This window comes from Eretmochelys imbricata, chromosome 2 (assembly GCF_965152235.1).
Source record: "Eretmochelys imbricata isolate rEreImb1 chromosome 2, rEreImb1.hap1, whole genome shotgun sequence".
NCBI classification, from domain to species: Eukaryota; Metazoa; Chordata; order Testudines; family Cheloniidae; genus Eretmochelys; species Eretmochelys imbricata.
In genome coordinates, this window is record NC_135573.1 from 246,598,800 (window position 1) to 246,625,491 (window position 26,692).

Here is a 26,692-nt window from a genome sequence, read left to right on the forward strand (position 1 = left end):
AAGGAGAGCTGTTTTGGCTGATCAGATTGTTACCTAACTTAGCAGACAGTGAAATTAAGCCAAACATTTATCCTGAAGGCCTGCCTTTAAATACAAAGTACATGTTACTGTAAAGATGTATATATTAAAAGCATATGAACTAAAATATTGTTTATTCACGTAGTAGTTTTTTCAGACCAAAACTAGAAGATAAGCTTTTTCGCTCAGCGGGATTTGAATTGAGACAACTTAAGTGTAAGAGCTCTAATAGCATTGAGAACTGAACATTAAATTCTGCCTTCTGTAAAATCCACTCTGCTTCAGTGAAGTCAGTGTAATTGTAGGAGCATAAGAAAATAAAATTTCACAAGTTATCCCTATGTCTTCTCTCTATCGGACCCTGACAGTCACATTGGGTAAAACTGCTGGCAACCATTCCAGGAGAAAAGTGACAGTATGCAATTGCCAGTTACATTACCCAATCTGAAGTTTTGCCAAAGCATTGCCAAGACGACAAATTCCCAAGACAAGCACTAATCTTAATACAGGTCAGTGCTTTTGTTACAAAAACATCTTAAACGCTTTTTTATATAAACAAAACTAAACTCAATTTACAATAACCTGCACTTCTAGGGAAGTACTAGATTAACACAGCCGCCAAAAAATCTGTTGCTTTTCAGAAATTGAAGGGAATATGTTTAACGCGCAAATGTTGTTTCACTAACATTAAAAAATGGGGAAGAAATACAACAGTACAAACCATCACAACTAGTGCTTCACTACTGTATTGTCAGTGAAAGCTAATCATGTTCTTTAACATTAAAACAGGAACTGAAGTATCAGTGGAGAGGACAGCTGCTGAAATTGCATTTGTGTACATCTAGAGACATTTCACTGAATACCCCCTTAAACTAAAGAAATATTTCCCTAAAACTGTCCTATTAACTGCTTTTGAAGATATTACACAAAGTCTGATTATCAGAGTGAAACCAAAGATGGGGAAGACCATTCTACTCCATAGTAGAGGGATGTTACAATAAACTAACTATAAAAACAGTTCAATAATGGAAAGTGCATGCTGCTTATTCGATTCATTAAACAAATAGATTAAAAAAATACATCCCACTCATGCAACAGAGTTCCCATCCCAATTCAAATGAAGGGATGAAAGGCACTGCCAACTACTTAAAGACAAGATTATCTCTTTGGTATAAAAAATAGCAGATTCAGCAATTGGGAGAGTACATCTTGTCTGGAACAAATACTGAAGCCAAAGACCAAAGTTTCAACATGTCAGAACAAAAGTACTATAGCTAAATTTGCCCTGATTTGGCCAAGGTGTAAAAGGCAAAGTTCTAGTCTCCCCTTTCTAAACATTATACTCTTGCAAGTTTTAAATTATTATACACATTTTAATCAAATTCTTATGCCAAAATATGTCCTTATACTAGTGCTGGAGGTTTTAACATCTACATTTTTCTTTATACTATACATAATGAGGCTACCATGTGTTAGGGGACGTGGCAGGGAAGACGGGCTTGGTTGTCAGACAGAGATAGCCAGTATCACTCAGCCCTTCTGACCATCAACAGTTTTCCCAGTGCCAGAAGAAATTATACTTGCTATTTTATTTTAGGGTTGTAGAGAATTAGCGCTGTGCTCCTCTATAGTTTGGAAAGTCTAAGCACACACTCCCCAACACAAAGTCTTTTATGGTTTGTTTTACCTCTATTACTGCAAAAAGTACCTCATTTTAAAAAAATACTTCTACATTGCAGTGTAAATTAAATTAAATGCCCTAACACAATGGATGAAACAAGCTCCTTCTGAGCTGAGAACAAAGATAACACAGCCTATTGATTTACTAAAGAACATATATTCTTGCCTATTTTTCATTTATAACAGGTCATATGCAAATTAGGTTCAGAAACAAGCAAATGTTTCAATCATGATCATTAAAAAAAATGTAAGTGCTCTAAAGCACAGGATTTTTTTAAAATTTAAGATACTATTAAAGTCTCCAGCTTTGCATGTGCTGAATAAGTATGTAATCTTATATAACAAGCTATTTGTAATACTGTGCATGTGGCATAATGCTAAATATTACTGTTGTTTTATTATTGGCAATGTATTTTTTGGAACCACTGGGATGTAAAATATCCTTAAGGCCGTTCTAACTGGCCATGCTAATGTAAAGTTTCTCATTACAGTTACAGTTCTTATGACAACAACCCAAGTCCATTTGGGTTTAATACCCTCAACTTCTGTAGTCATTCAGACGGTTCATCTGGACTGATGCCAATCTGATGTCCATTCAAAACTCTGGTTCTAGTGGTGATAGTCAGATCAGTTTCCATGGCCTTACTAACCCACTTTGGCCTATGGAACCAAAATGTCAAACTTTCCCTCTGTACATTTAAATCTAAACAGTTACCAAGGAAAGATTTCTGAATTTCTTTATGATTATTTTGTTTCCAGATTATACAATCTACATTTTATTAGGAAAAAAACAAACAGGACAGCAAAGTAGTTTTAATTCAGAAAAATGTTTTTATCTTCTCTGTGTTGTACCAGATTTCCTTTTGCCAGACAGTAAATGTTTGGGTTTAAGGTCAAACACATGCCTATCTGCCTCTCCTTTCTTGCCCAAGCGATTCATTTTCTTTTGAGAATTCTTCATGATAGTCTTAACCTTCTTCACCATCTATATGAAACAGAAACACATTTAAGAGAGATTCATTCTTTCTTTCTTCTCCTCAGCAAGAAACTTGAACAAAATTCTATGTAAAAGTCTAGCAAACCCAAATCGCAGAATGTCGGGAAGGAGATATCAAAACCAAGGCCAAGCACAAACCATCATCTCCGCAGTTAGAGACAAAGAGAGGGTTTTCAAGGCCACAGGTAAGAAAAAGTGACAAAGGGGAAACAAATCTCCTTTCCAAACAAAGTTAGTTCAGTTAGAAATTCCTTCAATGAGACGATCTCAGACTAGCATCCTATTTCCAAATATATTAAGAGTGACTTAATGAGATCTTTGGGCATCTAAACATTTAGACACAGGATTTAAGTGTCAGATTATGAGATGTGTGACGTTAATGATGAATTCCATTTCAATTTAGATTACCTTTCCTTCTCAGGTGCCTAAAAATAAATTTATTAAATTCTGAGTGTTACCAAGTGTGTTTTGTGAAAGACATTTTTAAACATTTTGTATTACTACATTTTACTTTATATGTTGTCTGTCATTTTTCAGTTTGCATAAGGAATCCGATCAATATCTGATTTTAAATCATGAAGAGCAGACATATCCCCTCCACAAAATATATACTGAAAAGAGATCAGAGCAAAGTTTCATTGAAGATCATTGGAAACTTTGTACAAATACTAAACCTCATCTATATTCTATTAAAAATATCTGTAAATGTGACCATGTACTATAGCAGTTACTGTAAAGTTTAGATAACGTTAATGAACTGAAACAAACCTTTGCATCTCGCAGACCAGAAGTGTCACGTGGTGTGCGAGAGGAACTGCGACTGCGTGCTGCAGACTTAGGGGGTTCAGATTCTTCACGTTTACGTTTCCTAGTAACACTCCTGGATCTTCTTGCTTGGACCACATAATGTGCCTGAAATTCACAAAGTAATCATTAGAGTTGCTATTGTCTATTTCAAATAGAATAATTTAAAAATCCCTGTAAAAAGACATCCTGTGGCTTCCTGATTCCTACAGCACTCTTGGCTCTTCCTCGTTAAGCTAAAGACCGTTGGATAAAGTCCTTAAGTCCACTGTTGATCAAAGCTCTCTGCTGTATTTCCAACAATTCTCATGCAAAACATCACCAAAATGCACTTAGTATCACTCATTCAACATTCTCATACTGACTCCCCTAAAATACCACAGTGTCTATCTTTCTGCGCCAGACTTTTGAGGTAGATGACTTCAAAAATATAATTCAGAAAAGTGAACAGATAATAAAGATTGCAGCAGCTCAGCAAAAACAAACAAAAATAAACAAAAACAAACTTTACACCGTGGGGAAACCCAGACTAAGGTAACTACCAGTAGCTTTATATGATAAAGCATGAAAAGGCTTCAAAGTCACGACAACCAGCATCGCTCCACACCAGTCTTAGGCTCCTTCCTCTATAGAGTCTGGCTGAGATAGCAGGCCTTTGGGAAGTATGACTCCTAAATAAACCTGGATTCCAAGATCTACAGACCATGAGTATTTACTTCAAATGTATAATGGCACCACTTATTATTCCTAACATCTCAACCCCTCATTATCTGAAGACTTTGGGTCTCACCTGAGACCTCTGTATATGGTTGTGCTATATTAGGAGTATAAAAAGGAGTGCTGGGATCTTGTGATACAATAAGGTGGCCCCCAAAATCCAGGGATGGACAAGTTACTCCATGACTGCATTACCTGCTAAGTGCTAGTCAGGCACTTAAAGTCATGCCTGAAGAAGAGCTCTGTGTATGCCTGAAAGCATGTCTTCTTTCCCCAACACACAGTGATCCAATGAAAGATATTACCTCACCCACCTTGTCTCACTTAAAAAACAGTAATTTATGGTGCTGATGTATGATTAGCCTGCTCAATCTGTCACGGTCTTTAAGCCACATTTTTAATGGGCATTTATCCTAATAAATATTTTATCCTCAAAAATTAAAAATACTAAAAATTGTTGCTCTTTAATTCCGTATTCCCAAAGTAGACTCTTGTACGTTAAGCTTATTCTGGAGAGCTGGAATCCCACCCGAATCAACCTGAGGTGTTCTAATATAAGACAGCGGTGCCGATACAAACATAGCATTCTGAACAAAGATGGCAAAGAAATCTTTTCTAGTTAACTAGCCTGGCCTAACAGTAGAGATCAATCAAGCCAGATAAAGCAACAACAGAAGTTCTGCATGTCCACACATGAATGAATGGTCCGGTTCACTCAGTTTATCAACTGCAGAGGTAACTGACATTTTAGGGGGATTTTCAAAGGCATCCAAAAGGAGTTCAGCACACAACTCCAATGGGATTTTCAAACCCTCACTCTTCAAACATACATTTGTAATACTTAATTAGCAAAAGTCTTACTTCATCTTTACCAGCCATGTCAAGACCAAGACTGCTCATCTCCTTCTCTAGTATCTTACGTTGGACCTAAAAAGAAAAGATAATAAAGAAAATGTTTCTTTTAAAAAGGTGGTTCCATATGTTTTCTTAATCAAACAAAATGTCTATGTATTATACATACACCCACCATGATATGGACATATACGTTCAACAAACTGCAGAGCCACATGATAAATGAATTTATCATGCGCTTTTGATCACTTTACTGGCTCTCTGCCCTCTAATCCATCTTCGTGGAATTATTTTAATAGTCCAAACTCTACAGCGACTTCAAATAGCTGCCAGGTTTTGCTGTTTGTTTTTTAAATCTACTTGTTACATAAATATTTCCTTTTCTTCCCAAAATGTGCAAAATTCCCCTCTTTTACCCAAATTACATATTCACTATTAGCAAAATTCTAACCTAGGATAGTAAGAGTTTTCTAAAAATGTCACAGCTTTACAATATGACTTCTTGCTACCCTGCTGGGCTAGACACAGCTGCTTTATATAATTGGAAAGAGAGTTTCCCGAACTTTCCAAAGGGAACCAGCAATCACTTCCAGCCCAGGAATGGTCTAAAATAATAGACTTTATGTTAGTGACATTTTTATGTATACACTGCTATTTTATATCATTGCAAGAGGTTTTCATGGCTCTCTCCAAGCCACATACAGTTAGACTCATGACAACTAAAGAACACCGGGTTTGCAGGTGAAGAGGGAAAACCAAACCCACTACAAAAATTTTAAATAAATTCCTATGAGTTTTTCTATATCATATATATCATAGTGTGACATAATGTGATGGTACTACTGGCATTTGTTTGGCATGTCCTACATAACTCACTAAAGTAGAGTTTTGGACACAGCAAGCCCAGAGGTAATATAGAGGAGAGAAGGTAGGGAGTGAGCAGCAGGAAAGAAGCGAGAGGGGGCAGAACAACAGGGAAGAAGCCATGCGGAAGATCAGTTCTACTTGTTATAGAACAGCCAAATTTAGGATTATGCTGCCATAATTCTGTTTTAGGTTTTCAGTGTTTTTATGACATCACCAGATCCCCTTAATGGAATTACAGCTCTATTATATAGTTTACCAATTTTTATTTAATAAGCTAAAAGGTCCAAAATGCCAGATCCATTTCTTATCGAGGCTCCCACCCTTTCCCTTGTCCAACATGTCTCAGACTGTTCCTTCTACTGCTTCCCCCATATTTCCACATCTCTTTACCTACCACCACAGTAGCTATTCCTAGAACTCCAGTGGTATTCGTTGAACCTGTTTTTGGCAAGGAATGGAGGAGTAGGGGAGAAAGTGCTACATTGATTGATAGAATCTTGTAACTGAAATCACACCTAATAATGAATCATTTGCCATTTGCATATTATCCATGAACAAGACTATACTACTGAAAGTATTTTATACTTACCCTTCTAGCTGTCCTAGGCATTTTTGGACCCTGAGTATCTTTTTCCTTGGATTCCAAAATTTTTAGTTTCTTTTTTTCTCGAATCTGTTGTGCCAGTTTTCTGATTTCCAACATTTCCTCATCTTCACTTTCTGGTTCACTGTCATATTCCCCAGCAGCTTGCCTCAGCTCTTCCTCTTTCTCTAACTCTTCCAGTTTCTTAAAATGTAAAGAGATCAAATGGAAAACAAGTTATTTGTATCACAGTTCAAAGCAACTGCACCTGTATTTGCCCACAGTGACTCATGAAGGGAACCCACTCTCAGGCTTCCAGCTCCCCAGCCATTCCCCAGAGGCCTGTGTTTCACTCCTGTCTGATCAGAGTATTTCCAGGCTGCATAGTCTGACTATATCGGGTTATCTCAGCAGAGACAAGCTGTCCAAGCAGACCTGCTTGCTTTCTCTTCAGAGATGGCTAAAAGTGGGACTGCCACAGTTAGTTACAGTTACCACACAGCTCTTTTAATGTAAGTCTATTTTATTCTTAAAGTAACAAGCACTATAGAGAAAACATTGCATACACGCTAATAAGCTTATCGGAGATCACCGCAACCTAATACTGGCTCCAGCAGAAGCAGCCCTTCTCCAAACCCCACCCAAGAGGTTTCCTTGTAATTTCAAGTTCATCACCATTTCAGCTCAGAACAAGCACACCGTCTTATGTGGCCTCAGAAGGTGCAGTCCTTCCAATCCTTCCCTAAGGATTGGGACCTTCTGTGGGCAGGGGTCTTGTCCGTTTGCTGGGTCAGAAAGAAGGCCATGAATCTATTTAAAACTAGGCTATTTATCCAAAAATCCATCCTCTGTTGTTCCCTGGAGAATCCAGTTTGAATTAATATATGTGGACCAGTGGGGTGGTTTCAAAGGGCTGATATACAGGAGTTGCATACAATTCCACAACACACACACTTTCATTTTTAATATAATGGACTTGAAAGATATTAAACCTAATTCAGCAAGGTTTAACTTAATTCATTAAAGTTTATCTTAATTCCATAAGGCTTGTCTAGGATACTGCAGGATATCCTCAGTCTGTCACAGTCCATATTTAGGATCAGAAACATCTTGTTTATAGTGTTTACCTTTAAAAGGTACACTATCACAACCTTGTGGTCAGACTGTTTCCATGTAAAGAACCTTGATTCAATTTCCAAATGTCAGTCTCACCCTCTGGGCCAGAAGGCACTAGAAAGGCAGCACACTCAGCCCTTGAAGAAGGGAGCAGCTCATGTTACTCTATGATGATCCTTTTAACCACCTTAAGCTCCAGAATGAGTTCCCTGTTATTTCTCCTTGGCTAAACAAGATCATCATGAAACAGAAATGAAAACAGCAAGAGTTCTCCACTGCTTCGTCAAATTAAAAGGATGCTGTCAAACAGTTTAGGATTAACACTCAAACTACTTTAACAGTTTATTCTGGCAGTGAAGGCATAATAACAACAGCAATAATAATTCACTAAAAAAATTATGATCATTCTGTTTCCTCTGTCACTGCAGAGTCAGACAGTGGAAGGAATGCAAGTTCTCTAACAAACCTTATTTTTTAAGATGTTATAATGAAAAAAGATCAACATTGATTTTGATGGCAAAGCAAACTATTTGCTGAGTCACTATAGACAAAACTGCCACTCAGTATGAAAATATCTTTACCTATGATAAATGTTGTGTTCCTTCCAAGAATACACTAAGAAAAGTTACAAAACTATAGTTTAAAGTATCGGGGGTAGCTGTGTTAGTCTGTATCCACAAAAACAACAAGGAGTCCGGTGGCACCTTAAAGACTAACAGATTTATTTGGGCATAAGCTTCCGTGGGTAAAAAGCCACTTCTTCATACTATAAACCACTATATTTTGTTATTTATGAATTTAAGAAACTTCATCAGTTTATGCATGCATATCAGGAGAGAAATAAACTAAAGTTTTACTAACTTTATACATCTGTGGATTCATACTGCTTGAAGACAGAAACACTTAATTCAATGAGAACAGGAGAGAATATCCTCAACAGTGTAAAACAAATAGCATAAAACTCACCCTCATGATATCTGGATCAATATAATCAGCTATGTTATGTCCTTCCCAGATCTCAGGTATCTTATCATATTTTTCAGATGAATTCATTAGATCCCAGTATTCTAAAAAAAGAAATTACGCAAAATTAACCAATACTTTAACTTGTTGAAACATTTTATAGAAAAATCAAGGATGGGAGAAAATATTTACATCATAATATAAAATACAAGTCTCTCTCTAAAATGTAAGGATTTGATAACATACAGAATCAGTGCCACACAGAACTTTACACTGGAAGTCTTGTCAAACAGTGATGATTCATGTAACACACAAATAATGAGCAATAATAATATAAAGTGAAAAAGAACACACTAAATTATTCTCTCCACAAATCAACTATTTCCCTTAAGACAAGGATCATGCTAGAATATGTATCAGGTATGTTCAAGCAGGACAAAAGAAACAGAAGAGCTGAGTCATCAAGCCATTCATTCTGTTTCCGTAATTCTACAAACTGAAAGACACTCCAAATTACATCACAACACAAGTGAGAGCAGAAAGCCAATTCTTACTAATTTGGAATTAGAGAAGAAGTCTGCTAGTGTTCACTAAAATAACAGCAGGGACATTTAAGATTGAAATAGTTTCAAGGAGGAAAATCTTATCCTAACTTTCTCCTATAAACACAAAAAGACAACCTCAGCCCAATTTCACTTCTTAAAATAATTATACTGAGACTTGAATAACACTTACTCTGAAGATCCAAAATATAATCATCTCCCATTTCCACTTCAAGATCTCTCTCCTAAAAAGACATACGTAGCATAAATATTGTACTTTTCAATGATCACTCTTTTGTTTTGATTTTTTAAATTTCACTACTAATTCCTCAATTCAAGGGTGTCAAATCTGTTCTGTAAGCCACTTACCCTCCTCTTTTTAGGCGCATCTACTTCCATGCGTTTCTTACGTGTTACTGCTCCCTCAGGAATGAAAGGTGGCCTTTCCTGAAATTAATGCAATAAACATGATCACAAGAGCATGTGATTCTTTTCTTTTTTAATATAGTGTGGGAATCCCAAATTTTCTGTAATGCAAATAAAACATTGTCACTATATGTTTCTCTGTAAGAAAAAGTTTCAATAATCTTAACCGATTGTGACAGTCTGTATCCCTATGTTCAAGCTTTTTACAAAAACTATAATGCATTTTGTACAAAATATGCCTTGTCAGGTATCATTTGAAAACTCAGTGTGCTGATCATTTTGTCCTGGTAAAATGTGTGTGGCAATATTGTATGTAAAGTTATAAGATTCTGCTGTATAACATTATTGAGACATATTCCAAGTTTAGAAAAGCAGGCACAAACTGCTTCCCCAAAGTCAAAAGGCAAACCGATACCTCAGCCAGGTTTCAACAAAATTCAATAGACTTTCTTTGGTTAAGCGGCCACTTTTTGGCAGGAAAAGGGTGTGAGTTAGAAAGTTATATCTTGGCAAAAAAAAAAAACAAACAGCTGGAAGTTCCCATCCCACAGACTGTCTCTCTTGAATCCCAACTGGAGAGGATTCTCAAAAAGGATGAAAAGATATAAAAATGGGGAACAGATGCCCCAAATTTATCTCTCCCTTCATCTCTACTCACAGCATCAACACCACCTGAAGGACAAGGAAATTAACACTGAACTGGGGGAGGGATCCTGCCTGAAAGGATTCCAGACTGTAAGACTTAGAAAGCATGTGGTAAAGCAAAGGTTTCTCTTGAATTCATTTAGCTTAAGTTAGAAGTTAATTATGTTCTACCTTTTATTTCTTTGTAACCAATACTGACTTTTATGTCTCATTACTTGTAATCACTTAAAATCTGTCTTTCTGTAGTTAAGAAATGGGTTTTTTTATTGTTTTATCTGAACCAGTACGTCTTTGGATTGAAGTGTTTGGGAAACTTTATTTGAGATAAGACTTGTGCATATCATTTTCTATTAACCAAATGGACTTTCTATGAATTTGTATTGTCCAGGAGGGTGCTGGGCAGTATGAGACACACATTTCTGGGGCGGGGGAGGGAGGAGAGTCTGGCACTTGGAGTTTGCTGATGTTGCCCTGGTGTAATTCATGGCTGGCTGGCTATAGCACTCATACAGTATAGCTGGGAGTGATTTACATGCTGGAGGCTGTGTGTGGGAAGACCAGGAATGGCTGCTCTTACAGCAAAGCAGCATAAAAGACACTCCCGGTCAGAGAATTGAGGGGACACAGCTATCCATCAGTCCAGTTTGTACCCTGGGTAATGTCAAACTGATTCACTATGCCAATACATTAACTGAGATCCTGAAATTCACAGGATTCCAACAAAATGAATCCCCACATTAAGTCAGCAAAGAAGGATGTTCAAAGACTACTGAAAAATATATACAAATTTTAATAACCTACCTTATTGTCTCTTTTGCTTGGTACAGCTAAATGTAGTCGGTTCAGCACTTCATTCACCTTATTTCCTTTCATTTTGGTATCAACACGATGGGACAACAGTCTGTCACAGGCCTAAAAAGGTATAAGGTGTCATTAATTATTGTCGGGGACAGAGAGAAGGCTGCATGATACAGTGATTTTAATGCACTGGCTTTTTACCTATGGAGACCTAGTTCAAATCCCATTTTAAGTCACTGTTCCCCCTGCCACAAAAACACACTTTATTTTAAAACTCAATACAAGAGCAGTTATGTAACAATATTCGTATTTCAGTTATAACTAAATGGGAACGGAATCTCGTACAGTGAGAATCTACAAGCAATACAGAAAGAAAAATCAAAGCAAAAAAGGCTTATAGAGGAAAAAAATCTCAGTCAAGTTTTTTTTTTTTTTTTTTTAAAGAAATCTGGAAAATCATGCCAAGGAAATGTGATGAATTATAGTTAAGGATCTGATTGTCATATTGGTTCAATCTTGGATATGGAGTTTGAAAATAAGTTTCCAATGTAAGGCACAAGTAATGTCCAGAAAATAGTTCCCAAAAAACAAACGGTCTTCAGATTTATTTCTAGAGATACACAGAACCTTTTCAAAACTGAGCTTTTGCTATTATGTAATATCTAGTGGGCGTGTTTTATTTTTAGCTAAGAACAATTCTCTGCTGGCCCAGACCAAAAGCAGGCCCAAATTAATGATTATCTTTTTTTATCCCCGCTAACAAAAGGTCTGATGGGACAAGAGTTCAAAGTAGGTGGAATTTCCTCATGTGTTATTTCTGTCTAGCAAGAGAGACACTGGTCTAAAATAGGGTGGCAAACCCGAGCCTAGGAAGGAGCCAGAATTTACCAATGTACACTGCCAAAGAGCCACAGTAATACGTCAGCAGCCCCCCATCAGTTCCCACCCCACCCTGTGCTTCCCACCCACCGGCAGCCCCACCGATCAGCACCTCCCCTTTCCTCCCCGCACCCCCCAATCAGCTGTTTTGTGCCATGCAGGGGGCTGGGGGAAGGGGAAGGAGCGAGGGCACAGCAGGCTCAGGGGAGGGGTCCAGAAGAGGTGGAGTGAGGGCGGGGCTCGTGGCAGAGCCAGAGGTTGAGCACTGAGAACCCCCCAGCACACTGAAAAGTTTGCGAATGTAGATCCAGCCCCGGAGTCAGTGCCTACACAAGGAGCCACATATTCACTTCTGAAGAGCCACATGTGGCTCCGGAGCCACAGGTTGGCCACCCCGGTCTAAGAAATGACCAAACAGCATCCGCAAAAGTAGTCAATTTAAGATTAATATCTGAAAGACAGTGGAGAAGCTCCCAGTACATAGCCATTCCACCAGGATTAAAGACGCTGCATAGAATTTATATAAATCTAATCAGTGATTCGCAGGGGTTCTCAAACTTCATTGCACCATGACCCCCTACTGACAACAAAATTACTCCATGACCCCAGAGACGGAGGGAAGGAGCCCGAGCCCCACCGCCCCCGGTTGGGGTGGAGCTCAGGATTCAGCTTCAGCCCTGAGTCCCAGCAAGTCTAATGCTGGCCCTGATGACCCCATTAAAATGGGGCCATGGCACTCTTTGGGGTCCCGACCCACAGTTTGAGAACTGCTGGATTAGAGTTATTAATTTTAAAACAGTAACTCTTCAGTGCAAATCAAGATCCAGGGTTTTCATTTTAATGTGCATAATTTTTTCTGCCATTTTAGATTTTGTGACCTACAATCTATTTTACATCTACTGCATTGTTATATGCTGGAATAAGAGCGGGTGGCTATCATCCCCCCGGGAACTTCAATAAAAAAAAAAAAAAAAAGCAATAATTTTCACAAAGCCGCTTCAGTAAGAAAAACTGTACAATAAATATGTCCGAAGTAAAAATCATGCTTGTTTGTCTCAATCTAATCTCCATTTATTCACATCATAGAAAGCAACAAACAATTTTGCTCATCTGGCAGTATCTGCCCAAGGGGAGACCCAAAACTTGAACATTCGAGTGTCATAGTTCCTCAGATACACAGGAAAACTTGTTATATCTGTCTCAAACCAGAGCACCAGTCCACTACTTTAATAAAGACTAAATTCACAAACAGTAAAACAAAACTTAGATATCTATTTGGAACAAAATTTGTGTAAGTTAAAGAAGAAACTCACCTCTGTTTTAACTTTAATCACACCTTCTTCTGTTAGAGTACTTGTCTCTATGACAGGAAATCCTTTCGCTTCTAAATTTTCAAACATTTTCTGAAAAACAAACAGAACACACAAAAATAAAGTAAGTTCTGATTATTTCTTAAAGATCACTGTTTCCAACTCATTAAACAAAGTCAAACTTCTTATCTCGTCTCAAATAAAAATTTCTTCTGACATTATTGAGCAACTGTATTAATAGATGTTTTCCTAAAGAGGAACTACAGAAATTTTGCATATACTAACTTTTACACATAAATACAGGGATCAGATGTAAATAGTAAGTTAAGTAGCAAATAGAATAAAATATATACATTAGCTACATGCTCAGAACGTGTAAAAATCAAGGTAACCTGTGTGCATATGAAAAATCAGGCCTGTGTGTGCAGATACTGCTTCATCCATAACTTCCATTTCGACAGCTCAAGACACCGTGCCTCACACTAGTACTCAGTTGTCTCTACCCAGAAACTGTTAAGTGAGGTTCATTGGCCTGTGTTATGCAAGACTTCAGATCAGATGACCCTTTCTGGCCTTACTATCCATGAAACCAAACAGCAGCTATGGGTGCTTTGCACTTATGAAACATCAGGCTAATCTCTCTCACACATACCCCCACCCCATACATGGAAATACACAAACACACATCTTAGTAGGTATTCACAATTTTTATTTTATTTTTTTAAAAAAACAAAAATGAAGACCTACTCACTCTTCATCAGGATATTAAACTGTCCAATTAAGACATTATACAACGAAGTTCACCCATGCACATTATAACTCGTATTATTCCACGACAGATGCATAGAATGCATTTGTAAATTACGAAAAGAAGAAAAGGCCTTCTAACCTGATTTTCTTCAGGAAGTTCAGAAATCCTTTTCACGTCACACTTGTTTGCTACAAGTATAAGAGGCTAATAGAAAGAAAGTAAACAATATTATTCCGCTTACTGTTTCACATTGTGAAAAATTAGATTTGACTCATGTAAATCAGATCTACCTTATTAGCAAATAGTGGTTTAATATTTTTGAAGAGTTCTAGCTGCTCCTCCAGACTATGCCCGCACTGCTCAGACACATCCATTACAAAAAGCACAGCAGCACGAAGATGTGCAAGCGCTGTTATAGCCTGCATCTCAATGGTATTCCTTTCTTCCAAAGGATGATCCAAAATACCAGGGGTATCTACCACCTAAAATTTAGATTAACATAATTAGCTCACACTTTAATATAACTTATATTAGCCACAGAAGTAATAAGATCGTGGGGGTTAGAGATGAGGGGAGAAAAGTGATATGGACCAATCAATCTTTCACAGTATGTTTGTGATTACTGGTTAGGAAAGAAGCAAAGCAGGAACATATCAAACCTGTCCTCTGCTCCCTACACTGGCTTCCCACAGAATATCAAATCAAGTGCAAGGTCCCTATCTTCATAGCCCCCCATGACCAGGTCCCAGGATATCTAAACAATCATCTAAAGCTTCAGGACAAAGACCATGATCAACAACTCTTACTCCTGAGGGAATTCTGCGCCAAAAAATACAAATCCTGCACATGGTATGTTCAAATTCTGCATATTTTATTTGTCAATAAATAAATGTGGAGGCTCCAAGCATGGCAGTGGGGAGCACAGGCCACTGGCTGAACAAAGGTGGAAGATCACCCCCGTAGCCCCCACTTCCCTCCGGGACATGGCGGTGAGGCTGCACTCAACCCTGACACAGCACAAGGGCTGGGCCTGCCCTAAAAACACTCGGGGGCCCTGCCCCTCTACTCTAGCTGCCCCAAGATAGTAAGCGAGAGGGCTTTGAGTGTGCAGGGGGAGGGGCTGCGTGCAGGGGTGGGGCTCTGGATATAGGGGGTCCAGCGGATGGGAAAGCAGCTCCCTGCATAGTGGCCCCTTCCCCCAAGGCTGGCGAGTGATGGGGTCACGAAAGTGGCGGGGGGGAGGGAGAGGGAGGAATATGGAGCTTTCTGCAGGGGAACCCCACAGGCGCTCCCTTGCAGGGGAAGAGACAGCCCCATCCTCCTCCATCCCCATCTCAGCTGGGACTAGCAGGTGAGTCTAGCGCAGGGCAGGAGTCACCGGCCGGGGCGTCCCAGCCCCACAGTGATTTACCTCTCTGCCTGCTGCTCCAGGCACCCAAAATGACATGACCGCTCTTACGGCTTACCTATGCTTCCCGATCATTTTCTGCAGGGAAGCAAAGAAATCTGCAGGGGACAGGAATTCTACGCGTGAGTAGTGGCACAGAATTCCCCCAGGAGTAAACTATGCTCTTCTGGCATAATGGAACTCTCAACAATAAGAGTAAAGCTTGTATGTGCATGAGAGCGCATCTTCTCTGGGGGCAGACTGAGACTGTGGAATGAACACCGCCAGGAACTTAGGAACCTCGCAACTTTCTGCTTCAAGTGCAAAGCACATTTCTTTGACCTGCCTTCTCTAACAGAAACACATAGCAACAAGTACATTTATATTAAAGAGAGAGAGACCACCAAAACAAGACATTCTACTGCACATGCTTCTTTCTCTGGGGAAAGAATGAGAGAACAAACAACATATGACAGGTGTGTAGTTATGTGGCTTAATATACTACTGGAAAGTGCTCAGATACTATAGTGATAAGCATGGTATAAAAACCTAAAAGAATAGACGCTGACAATAGCAACTATATATATTGTTTCCTTTCAACCACAAGTTTGTAAATTCATTCAAAGTAAGAACATGAAAAATGAATAAGAAGACAATAGTATTCGTGTTAAAATAAGATGAGACTGAGTACTTCAAATTATAGTCAGAGAAAAGAGTATCATAGTAATACAAGGAAAGACTACCTGGAGTTTCCGTGCATTTTCACTTGGACTGAATCAGAGGGAGGGAGACCTGCCCTGACCTGATCCAGTCTGGAGATGAATCACTTTCCGTTACTACTCAGGAGTTATGCAAGTGCCCTTTCCCTCCCAGCAACTGAAAAACCCCAGGATCTACATTTTTAGAATAGCTTCTGATAGCTGACCTTACTCAGTACATTATGTAAAGAGAGATCTTACACAGCAGTTCTCTAGGTACAGTACTTTAGAAACAGCCATCAGCAAACAAAATGGTATTCTCAACAGCAACAGGATCCTAACCAATTCATTCCTGTGGAAAAAGAGCAGTAAGTTAGCAATAGCTCTTACCTGCCAACGCAGATACCTATAATCCATGTGTCCCACAAAGAGGGATTTTGTGGTAAAGGCATAAGGCTGCACCTCCACATCTGCTCTTGTCACCTTAAAACAAGAAAAATCCCCAAATAAAGATTTTTTTCATTTACTGAGACAATTATTTTCCTGACAGCAGCATATCAATTATAATGCACTTCCTTTACTACATCAAAGTGGTTAGTCTCAATGATTTTCTATAGAAGGTTAATTCACTTTTTGCTCTCTCTGGGAGAAAAATTTCACGACGCTGGGGAAGCTTATGATACAATAAATTGATTTAAAAATAAATCTGTTTTTCATTTCCTTCTACAGCCCTGAGATTCATACTAAATCCCAAACCTTGTACAGAGACCTGCTAGCTAAGATCCTTGGGTAGAGTCCCAATATTTCAAATTATTTAAACTTTGAAGTAATATTTTTTACAACAAACTCACATACCTTATTTATAAAGCTCGATTTTCCAACATTTGGGTAGCCACACAACAGAAGAGTTCGTGTATTGGGATCAATAGTTGGCAAACGGGACAAATGTTGTCGCACTGAAAAGTTTAAAAAGCTTGATTGAATTACATGGGTGATAAAATAAAGTTTAAATGTACTAAACAGAAGGAAGACATCTTTCTTTGTAGATGGGAAAGTTTCTGATTTTATTCAGAAACATTATTCATAAACCACATTTAATTTAGACATATTTTTGCATTAAGTTTCCATTTGTAAGTGGTTCATAAAGTGTTGTTAAATTATTAAGAAAGCACGTTACAAGAATGAGTTGAATATGTTATAGTTATAAGTACACCAGTAGAAGGTGTTCTAGATGGTTATGAACAACCTATTGGCCTTTTAACAATTAACCATTTATGAAAACATTTATTAACCTGGATAATCTATTTACAAATAGAACCTTAATATAAAGTGTGACTTTCTTGTAAATATTATATTTTAATTAACACATCATCCCCCTCAATTAGATATAATGTGAACAAGAGGCAAAGAGGGCTACAGAGCAGAATGTATAAAAAATATTTGGCCTCTATTAAATCAGACACAACGAACTGATAGATAAATAATGACAGCCTATATCATTTAGTCAAAGTAAATCAAATACTAGGAAAAATGCATTGTACAAACATAATTAACTGTGAATGCAATGCATCTGCCAACAAGATGGGCGAGATAATTTCTTTTATTGGACCATCATTTGTTGCAGACAGACAAACTTTTGAGCTTACACAGAGCTCTCTTTCAGGTTTGGGAAACGTACTCAGAGTGTCTCAGCTAAATAACAGGTACAACAGACTGTTTAGCAAATGTAGTTAACACATTTCAGGGGATCATTATGCTAAATAATCTGTTCCACCCTGCATTTAGCTTATGACACTCCGAGTACCTTTCCTAGACCTGAAGAGCTCTAAGTAAGCTCAAAAGCTTGTCTCTCTTACCAACAAAAGATGGCCAAATAAAAGTTATTACCTCACCTCCCCTTGTCTCTCTAATATTCTGGGACCAACAGGGCTACAACACCACTGCAAACAACAAGAAATCTAATCAGTTTTAGAAACAAGTTAAGAATTCTTCAAGGTACTCAATCTTTCCAAGGCTCCTGCGCCAATTATACTTTCCTGTTTTTTTAAAAACGTTTTTCCCTCTCCTCTTGCCATGCAAAAAAAATCTCAGAAAAAGCAGGTGTATTTGACTGACTACTCAGGAAAAACAGTGAAACTAACTAGCCACAACATGTTGATAATTTCCCAAAGTAAATAAACTGAAAAAAGAAAAAATATTTTTCCTCAAACCTCTTTCAGTTAAAGTAAGTTTAGATGCTATTTATAAAAACAATTGGTAAAAAGTCTTCAGGCATAAGACTGTATTTTAAATTCTCTCTTCAAAATGCTTCATTTTACCATATTTGCAATACATACCTTGTTCCAAATATTCTAAACTTTGCTTCTGCCTTTTGATAATTGTACACATACGTCCCAGAGCTGCCCGTTTCAACTGTTTGCATCGATAAAGAGAATCGCCATACTTCATCAGGCGCACATAATCTTTAGAAACACTATTGCGGGAGGAAAGAAAACATTAATCTGCTGTTATGACAAAAACAAGCCACAGAAAAATAAATTAAGGTATCTTACCTGTCAATCAGATTCTTGGCAATATTAATCTGTCCTAAGGCCAACTTGTAATGATCTTTGTCATAGAGAACATTCATCAAATCTGCATAAAAAGGATGGATATCCTAAAAAAGCATAAAATAAATTAATCAAAACCTTTTCTGAATGTTTTTTCATGAATGTAAAGACTTCTTACTGCTGATTTCAACTTTTTCATAGATACAAGAAACCAGTGGTACAGCTGACAAATACAAACTGAAGACCATTCTCCATATCTAAAAATCTTTAAAGAAAACAATCTGCTTATCCATGAATTTGAATGTTTTTTCCATAACTTTGATTTCCTGCTTACATTGGACTTAGGCTAAATTTCTGCTTGTGCCTTTTTCTTTGTAAGAATATTTTTTGTTAAAAAGGAAAAAATGCAAGATTATATTGTATAGAGGGAAACTGCAAGCATACTGTGTAGTGCCAGCCTTTTTTCTAACATACTTCTGCTATTGTGGGAACACAGCAAAGTAATTCCTCTCTTTCACTGAACCCTAAATTCTGTAAGATTCATCTCTAGTTAGGCAGACAATTTTTCATGCCTGAATAAACTTGTCAGCATATGAAGAGTGTACCTTCTTCACATCAATTCTTTTTGAAGAGCGTTTACAACACATCCGTTCATCTCTTTGTAAAAGAATTAGAAAGAATATTTTACCCATCTACGTGATTTATTTTTAGAAATTTAACATTATATAGATACCAAACTAGTTAAGCAAATACAGAAGCTGTACTTCAGAACTTTATAATAGAGATCAGGCATTAGAAATAGAAGTCAGAAAAAATCCCACGCAAACTAAGGTCTCAATTCTGCATTGGATTAAGTACTGGCATACACAAAGCCCCACTGAAGTCACTGAAAACTGCACATCTCCAACTGCACGATCAGTGCATTAGACTGTAAACACACTGATCAGACCTATATTTGGACGCTCATTCTTTCCTACAAAACATTTGGATGGCAATAACTGTGAAAATAATAATACCTTATGCTTCTTTAGCACCTTTCACTAGAAATAGGAGGTCACAAAGTCCTTTAAACAGGCTATATTTCTTTACCCATCATTCAACTGAAGTTTCTATCAAATTTAAATTTATCTAGAAGTTAGTGCTAAAATTCCTACTCCTGGAAAAAGTGCTGTGGGACCTTTAATCACCACTAGTGGTTAGACTTTGATTTTACCTCTTGTCTACAAGATGTGAGCTCCAGGAAAAGTTGCCCCAAAACCCTGTTCGAGCCCTGATTCAGAACTTTACTCAAAAGAAATAGAGCCATCTGAGTTATCAATACCTCTTCCTGCAGATATAAATTTTTCTTCCAAAGTCTCCTATCCAAGTAATAAGTACGCTTGATTTTGCTTAGCCAACGAAACCTCACAAGACCACAATTTACAGTCACAGCATTAGATTTGATGAATTCAAGGTACATTTTCTTTCACTTATCAATTGCCAAAGTCACTTACATCTAATTTTGGGAAATCTGTTAAGATTTGGGTGAGTCTGTCATGGTAATTTTGCTGCGTGTATTTAACTTTTCTCATGTAAAACTGTCGAATGCGGTGGATTTGATAATGCTTATGAATGACTGTCGGAGTCTTTCGCTGAGTCTTCGACAATGTCAGATCTATAAAGTCCTGCAGTTAAAGAAAAGTACAATTATCAGCAAAGACTGTATTACTTATTACTAAGAACCCATATTCTAATATGAAAGTTATTTAGAAAAGGAAAACAGAGCAGTTAAGTGTTTTTAAAAGACACCTAAGCAGTTATTGAAAGAATCAGTACACACATCACACTTTTACCTGCAATTAGGTTGATAGAATACAATGCATCCACTTTCTATCATTGTTGTGGAAGTTACGAATTTTGCACATTGTGTAGGATAACCAAGTTTTTTAACACAAAAAAGCTGTTGTGTGGCTTCAAAGGTATCAATAAAAAACATGGATCGCATGTCACTCCAATTTTAAGATATCTAAACAAGTCCTTCCATTTAAATTAAGTTCAAACCTCCAGTCCCATGCACCACCCACAAATTTGTAAGCAGAACCTTTCGTTCTTTTATCCAGTGTTCATTTCAGCTATTTAAGAAACAGCCTCCTTTTCCTACATTCCTTAACAGTTCAGGGAACTTCCACGTATCCACTATCAGTGCTAGATCTCAAATGATCGGGGTGGGCAGTAAGGTGTTCAGCCGAAGACCCAAACCTCTACAACTCCCTCCCTCTCTGCTGTTGTGTCAGAGTCCAAGTTTGGTGGGGCACAGATCATAATGAAAGAATTCATTCCCCCCCCTCCCCTTTTGACTGAATGTTAGATAGGAGGGGAGAAGTTGTTTGGTTTTTGTCCAGGTAAGTATTTTATTGACCCACCTCGGAGTTGTGTACTGAGTTATGCATGTGCAGCACCTGCATACTCTCACAATAGATACAATATGAAACAATAAGTTATTGTTAATAAAAACATTTCTCTGTATTTTCCTGTTGAGGCAATTCCTTATAATATGCACATTACTGTCCTTTCTCCAACCACCTGACCACCCTACTCAGGCTTCTAACCCTGATGAAACTCCAAAGCCAATTTCACACCATTTTCACAGATTTTAAGCAGTTGTCTCCGAAGAGGGGTAATGAAGGGCTGGGCGAAGAAGAGTCAGCAGAAGCCTGAAGGAGGCAGGCACCCATCAGCACTGTCATCGGTATTAACATATGTCTCTGACAATGGCACAGAACTTCTGAAGCTCAAAACAAGGATTGAAAGCAGGCCAGTTCTGCATTTAGAAAGAGATGGCCAGAAAGAAAAACAAAAGGTGACTGTCCCGGGAAAACCAAAATGTATAAGCTCTCTTGGATGTAGCCACTTTATATTGATATCCCCCAGAGAACCTTTAGAGAGAGACTTACTATGTTCAGTCCCAAGAATTTACCTCTTTTAATCTTAAATTTGTTGAAGTCTTTTTTAACTAGGACAATTTTATTCACATTTCAGACATGAGTAATAGGTCATTTTGACGGAGTTCTCCCGCATACATAGGGTTACGCACATAACAGTGATGATACCTCAGATTATCACAGGACAGTGAATTCCTTATAATAATCACTACTTGTGATAGTACCTTATGTTCAGTACCCTTTGTGTTGCAGATTTCTATTGTTTAATTTCTCCCTGTAAGAGTTAATACTGAGCACTTACATAGTAAAATCAGTATATAATTATTAAAGAGAGTAATTAATCTTTGCCAGGTAACTAAATAGATTACAAAAAGGAAACTGAGGTACAGACAAAGATTTAAGGCCAGACACCAAATCAGTAACAGCCTGGATTACAATTACAGGATTACGCACACCTGCTACATGATACAATTTAGAAAACTCCTGCCTGTCAAACCCTAGTTTGGCTTAAAGACTAACAAGCTCCAAGTTTCTGCACTGTAGGAAGGACTGTAACAGAAAATGTGTGCTTATGTTTAAATTTGACTGAGACTTTGCTGGCCTCCTGGAAAAGCACAAGACAGTGATCTTTGATAACCATCACCTTTCCCCAGCACGCTTCACGTGTTCACGGCAAACACGGCTGCAGCGAAACCGGCCTGAAGCCACCACGCCAAGGACTAGATCGGCTGTCGGGCTGACGTGGTTTTCTATCGCAGCCGGAGCAGAACCGCACCCAGGGTTCGGGGGGGCTGGATCTGCCCGCACCAGAGAGGCGCCCCGCTCTCCTCTTAGCTTCACAGGGCAGCGGTGCCTCTGACATGCGCGTAGCCCAATGCCCCACTCCTCCCCCGCCCCCCGCAACTCCTCTGCTGGGCCCCTGCCCCCAACTCCCACTCCCTGCCCCGCGCCGGGCCCCTCAGCTCCCCGTGCCCACCACCCCGTGTACACGGCCGGAGGCTGCACGGGGCAGCGAAGGTCCCACGCGCTGGGGACGGGGCGGCGCTCCTGACACACACATGGCTCCAGCTCAGCACCAGCGGCCGCGAGGAGAGAGGGGGCGCGCGCCCCCGCCGCTACCACGGCGAGGGCGCTGACGGGGGACGGAAGAAGAGCTTCACTCACCTTAGCGGAAGGAACCACCATAATCTTCTTAAAGTTGTAGAGCGCCATGGCTGCAACCCCCCGGCGCGTGTCTGTCTGTCTGTCTGCCTGCCTGGCGGGCCTGGACCGGAACAGCCGCGTACAGTCTCGCGAGACTTCCAACGAGCTACGAGCCACTCCGCCCGGGACAAGAGTTAAAATATCGGCCCTTTGCCAGCCGCGCGCCGTGGGCACAGCGCCCCCTGCCGTGGCGGTCTGAACTGCAGCGCCGCCCTGAGGCCCGACGCACGCGGCCGGGAACGGAGACCGAGCAAAAGGGGCCCGGGGGCGGCGAACTCGGGAGCGGTGGAGCAGAAAGAAGCTGCAGAAGCTTCTAGTCTGACCTGCTGCCTAGAGCTGGCCCCAGCCGCCTCCTCTTAGCCCCTGGCTGGACTAGGGTGACCAGATGTCCCGATTTTATAGGGACAGTCCCGATTTTGGGGTCTTTTCCTTATATAGCAGGGGTTCTCAGACTGGGGGTCGGGACCCCTTAGGGGGGTCATACAGGTCTTACACGGGGGGAGGGGGGTCGTGAGCTGTCAGCATCCACTGCAAACCCCACTTGGACTCCAGCATTTTTAATAGTGTTAAATATATTAAAAGTGTTTTTAATTTATAAGGAGGGGTTGCACTCAGAGGCTTGCTATGTCAAAGGGGTCACCAGTACAGAAGTTTGAGAACCACGGGCATTTGGGCTCCAATTACTCCCCACCCCCGTCCCGATTTTTCACACTTGCTGTCTGGTCACCCTAGGCTCAACTGAGCCAGTTCAGCTGGATCAAATCCTTGGGAATGATGGAGCCCCCCTTCCCCATGTAAAATAAGCCCCCTGGCCCAGCACCTCACTGTTAACTGTGCGCTTGGGTGCCATGCTGCATAGGTCCGGCTTCAGCTGCCAGCCCCGACACGTGTCTCACCGTTCTCTGCCAGGCTGGAGAGCCCCTTGGCCTGCGCGGGTCCAGTCTCACGCCTGAACATCGAGCTCCTACCATGAGATGTTTTGTAATCCTTTAGTCACATCCTGCTGGTTCTTCTCTGCTTCCTCGCCACTGGATCACCCTCCTTCTGCAGCTTCTGATCCTAGCACTGGACACAGCATTCCAGCAGTGGGCACACCAGGTGAAATAACCTCTCTACTCCTACCTGAGATCTGGCTGTTTATACAGCTAAGGATCACATTATCTGCACTTTTGGTCACAGCCATGGTCAGCTGATTATCTACTATGACAGCTTCCCAAGATCAAGTCCCCTATCCTGTATGGAGGGCTTACATTCTTTGTTCCCTAGACGAATGACTCTACTTACTGCTAACCACATAAAAATGCATATTTTGGTTGCTTTGTGCCTGGTTTATCAGGCAATCCAGATTGCCCTGTATCAGTGTCCTATCTTCATTACTTATCCTTCTCCCAGTGTTTGGGTCCTCCGCAAACTTGATCAGAGATGATTTCATGTTTACTTCCCGGTCATTGATAACATTGTTAATTAGTGTAGGGCCAAGAGCCAAGACCTATGGGACCTCACTAAACGCACAGCTGCTCCATGATAATTCCCCATTTACAGTTACATTCAGAGACCAGTTAGTCATTTTTTAATTTAATGTGTGCCATGTAAATTTTGGCTCATTCTAGGTTTTTGCTAAAAATGTCACATGGCACTAAGTCAAATGCCTTACAGAAAACTACATATAATTACATCAGCACTAATATCTTTATCAATCAAACCTGTAATCTCATCAAAAATAAAGTTAGCCTGACAAGATCTATTTTCCATAAACTCAGGTTGATTGGCATTATATTGCTCTCCTTTCATATCAGCTGTTCCATTATTTTTCCCTGGATCAGTGTCAGGCTTATAAATATGCAGGTCATCCTGTTTACCCTTTTTCAATACTGGCTCAACATTAGCTTTCTTCCAGTCTTCTGGAACTTCTGCAGTAGTCCGAGATTTATTGAAAAATTAACATTAATTGTCCAGCAAGCTCCTGTTCTTTTAAAACTCTTCGATGTAAGTTAGTGGGATGTGCTGATTTAACAAGGTGCTCCTTTAGCAGCTGCAGTTTAAAAATCCTCCTGAGTTATGATGAGAAACGGGAATGGAAAGTGTATCAACAGTCCATGATATGACATCAGTTGCTTTCCCAAACACAGAACAGAAATATCTATGGTACACTTCTGCTTTTTCTGCATTAATAATACTGTTTCTATATAGTAATAGATAATACTGTTAGGATTCTTTTTGTTCTTATTATAAATAACTCGCTGTCCTTAACAATGCTGGTCATAGGTTTCTTCTTGTCGTTGTTTCCATTATCGATTTTCTACAGTTCCCAGCTTCTGTTCCATATTCATTACCTTCAGCTTCCCCTTTCTTCCATTTGCTATATACTGTTTTTATAGCCACCTTCACTTCCCCTCTAAACCAGATTGGTTTTTTTAACCAATGTGGCCTTCCCTCAGTTGTGGGATTATGGCTTTTTTGGCATTTCGTAAAGTGTTCTTAAACACTGCCCAATTGTCATTCACATTTTTCTGTTTAAGTTCGTCCTTCCAGCTGATTTGGCTCCTAGTTGTTTTCAGTTTTGTGAACCAACCATAGATTGCTGTGATGCTTTCTCGGGGTGTCCAGAACTGAGAGAGTCATCTTGTAACCAGGGCCGTCCCTACCTATTTTGGGGCCCTATGTAGCCCCCCCGCGGGGAGGGTTTGTGGGGCCCCAGGCCTCCATGCGGGGGGGAGGGTGGAGACTGGCCCCAGGCCTCCGCGGGGCGGGGGAGCAGGGCTGGCTTGGGGGACAGCGGGAAACGCCCCCCAGCACTCACCAGCGGCACAGCTGGGACTAGGTCGCTGCACTTCCCACCGCCAGTGAGTGCAGGCCAGCCCTGCTGCAGTCCTCGGCAGGGAGGCAGGGCTGGGGTGGAGCAAGGGGGGGGCCCTGAGGAAGAGGCGGGGCAGAGGCTGGAGAAGCACGCAGCTGCGCAGGGCACCAGGGAATTTGGTGACCCAAATTTCCTGGTGCTCTACGCAGCTGTGTACTTTGCATATGGGTAAGGACGGCCCTACTTGTAACACCTGTGCCTCCACGAGAGAGAGATTTGTTGCTGCTAAACTGTGTGTCAGCTCCCTGAGACTGCAGTCTGTTAGCCAGCTGACCAAACTCCTCATGATTCTGCCAGTCCTTTTCTTGCAGGTTACGCTTGAAGCCTCCAGTTACTGAACGCCATGGAAGAACATTCTTCTGCAGTATCCAGCCCATCATTGGACACTTACAGAAATTACCAAGTCTGCTGCCTCTAAAGAGACAGCATACACACCAGCCTGTTGGCTCAGCTGAGGACTGAACTGAATTTATAATATAATAAGTTTATTAATAAAGAACAGAGATTGTAGTGATTCTAAGTAGAGATAATAGAAACAGAAAATGGTTACAGATAAAACAAAAATGCAACAGAACCTTGTTTATCCAATCTAATTGGGACCAGGGCCAGATTGGATAATCAAAAATTCAGCTAATCCAGAGAATGGGAAAGCGTGAGGCTGTGTGCCATCTAGCAGCCATGGAGAGATCACCCGCTTCTGGACCTGTGCGCACTGGTTGTTCAGTTAATACGGAGAGCCAGATAATGGAGGGTCAGATAAACGGGGTTCTACTGTATAATCATGCTTTCTAGTGATTAAAAAGTAACTCAACAAGCCACAATCTTTGTCTAAGATAAGCTTCTTACCTAAAGCATCCTTTCAGTGTCACCTTCCTACATGGAAGGGAATCCACTCTTTCAAAGTTAGAGAGCTGGCCTCTGTGTCTCCCAAGGGCATCGGTGATCTTCCTGATAACACCATCCTGGCCACTATGGATGTAGAAGCCCTCTACGCCAACATTCCACACAAAGATGGACTACAAGCCGTCAAGAACACTATCCCCGACAATGTCACGGCTAACCTGGTGGCTGAACTTTGTGACTTTGTCCTTACCCATAACTATTTTACATTTGGGGACAATGTATACCT

At 40.0% G+C, this 26,692-nt stretch overlaps 1 protein-coding gene across 2 annotated transcripts; it reads right to left on the minus strand.

Annotated features, from left to right (window-relative positions):
* Positions 1-135: 135 nt before the first annotated feature.
* Positions 136-22,792, minus strand: GTPBP4 (GTP binding protein 4). Of its 2 annotated transcripts, none has more exons than XM_077808333.1 (17): positions 22,668-22,792; positions 20,076-20,246; positions 18,586-18,689; positions 18,370-18,506; positions 16,889-16,989; positions 16,424-16,516; positions 14,239-14,430; positions 14,087-14,152; positions 13,201-13,290; positions 11,012-11,122; positions 9,509-9,586; positions 9,333-9,384; positions 8,601-8,701; positions 6,525-6,722; positions 5,078-5,143; positions 3,464-3,607; positions 136-2,683 (listed from the first exon to the last, which is right to left on the minus strand). In XM_077808333.1, the coding sequence occupies exons 1-17, from the start codon at positions 22,713-22,715 to the stop codon at positions 2,531-2,533; spliced, it is 1,905 nt and encodes a 634-aa protein (XP_077664459.1). In that variant the 5' UTR covers positions 22,716-22,792; the 3' UTR covers positions 136-2,530. The 2 variants fall into 2 exon arrangements, with proteins under 2 accessions (XP_077664459.1, XP_077664461.1); XM_077808335.1 differs by lacking the exon at positions 22,668-22,792 and adding an exon at positions 20,415-20,535.
* Positions 22,793-26,692: the final 3,900 nt, after the last annotated feature.

What these genes read in the sequence shown, in the direction of transcription:
- GTPBP4 (XM_077808333.1), bottom strand. Translation starts at nt 22,715, where the DNA reads ATGGCGCTCTACAACTTTAAGAAGATTATGGTGGTTCCTTCCGCTAAG. An exon ending in CAGATTTCCCAAAATTAGAT is followed by an intron (nt 18,690 to 20,075) that starts GTAAGTGACTTT and finishes ATGCTTTTTTAG; the next exon opens with GATATCCATCCTTTTTATGC. An exon ending in AACCACTATTTGCTAATAAG is followed by an intron (nt 14,153 to 14,238) that starts GTAGATCTGATT and finishes TCTTTCTATTAG; the next exon opens with CCTCTTATACTTGTAGCAAA.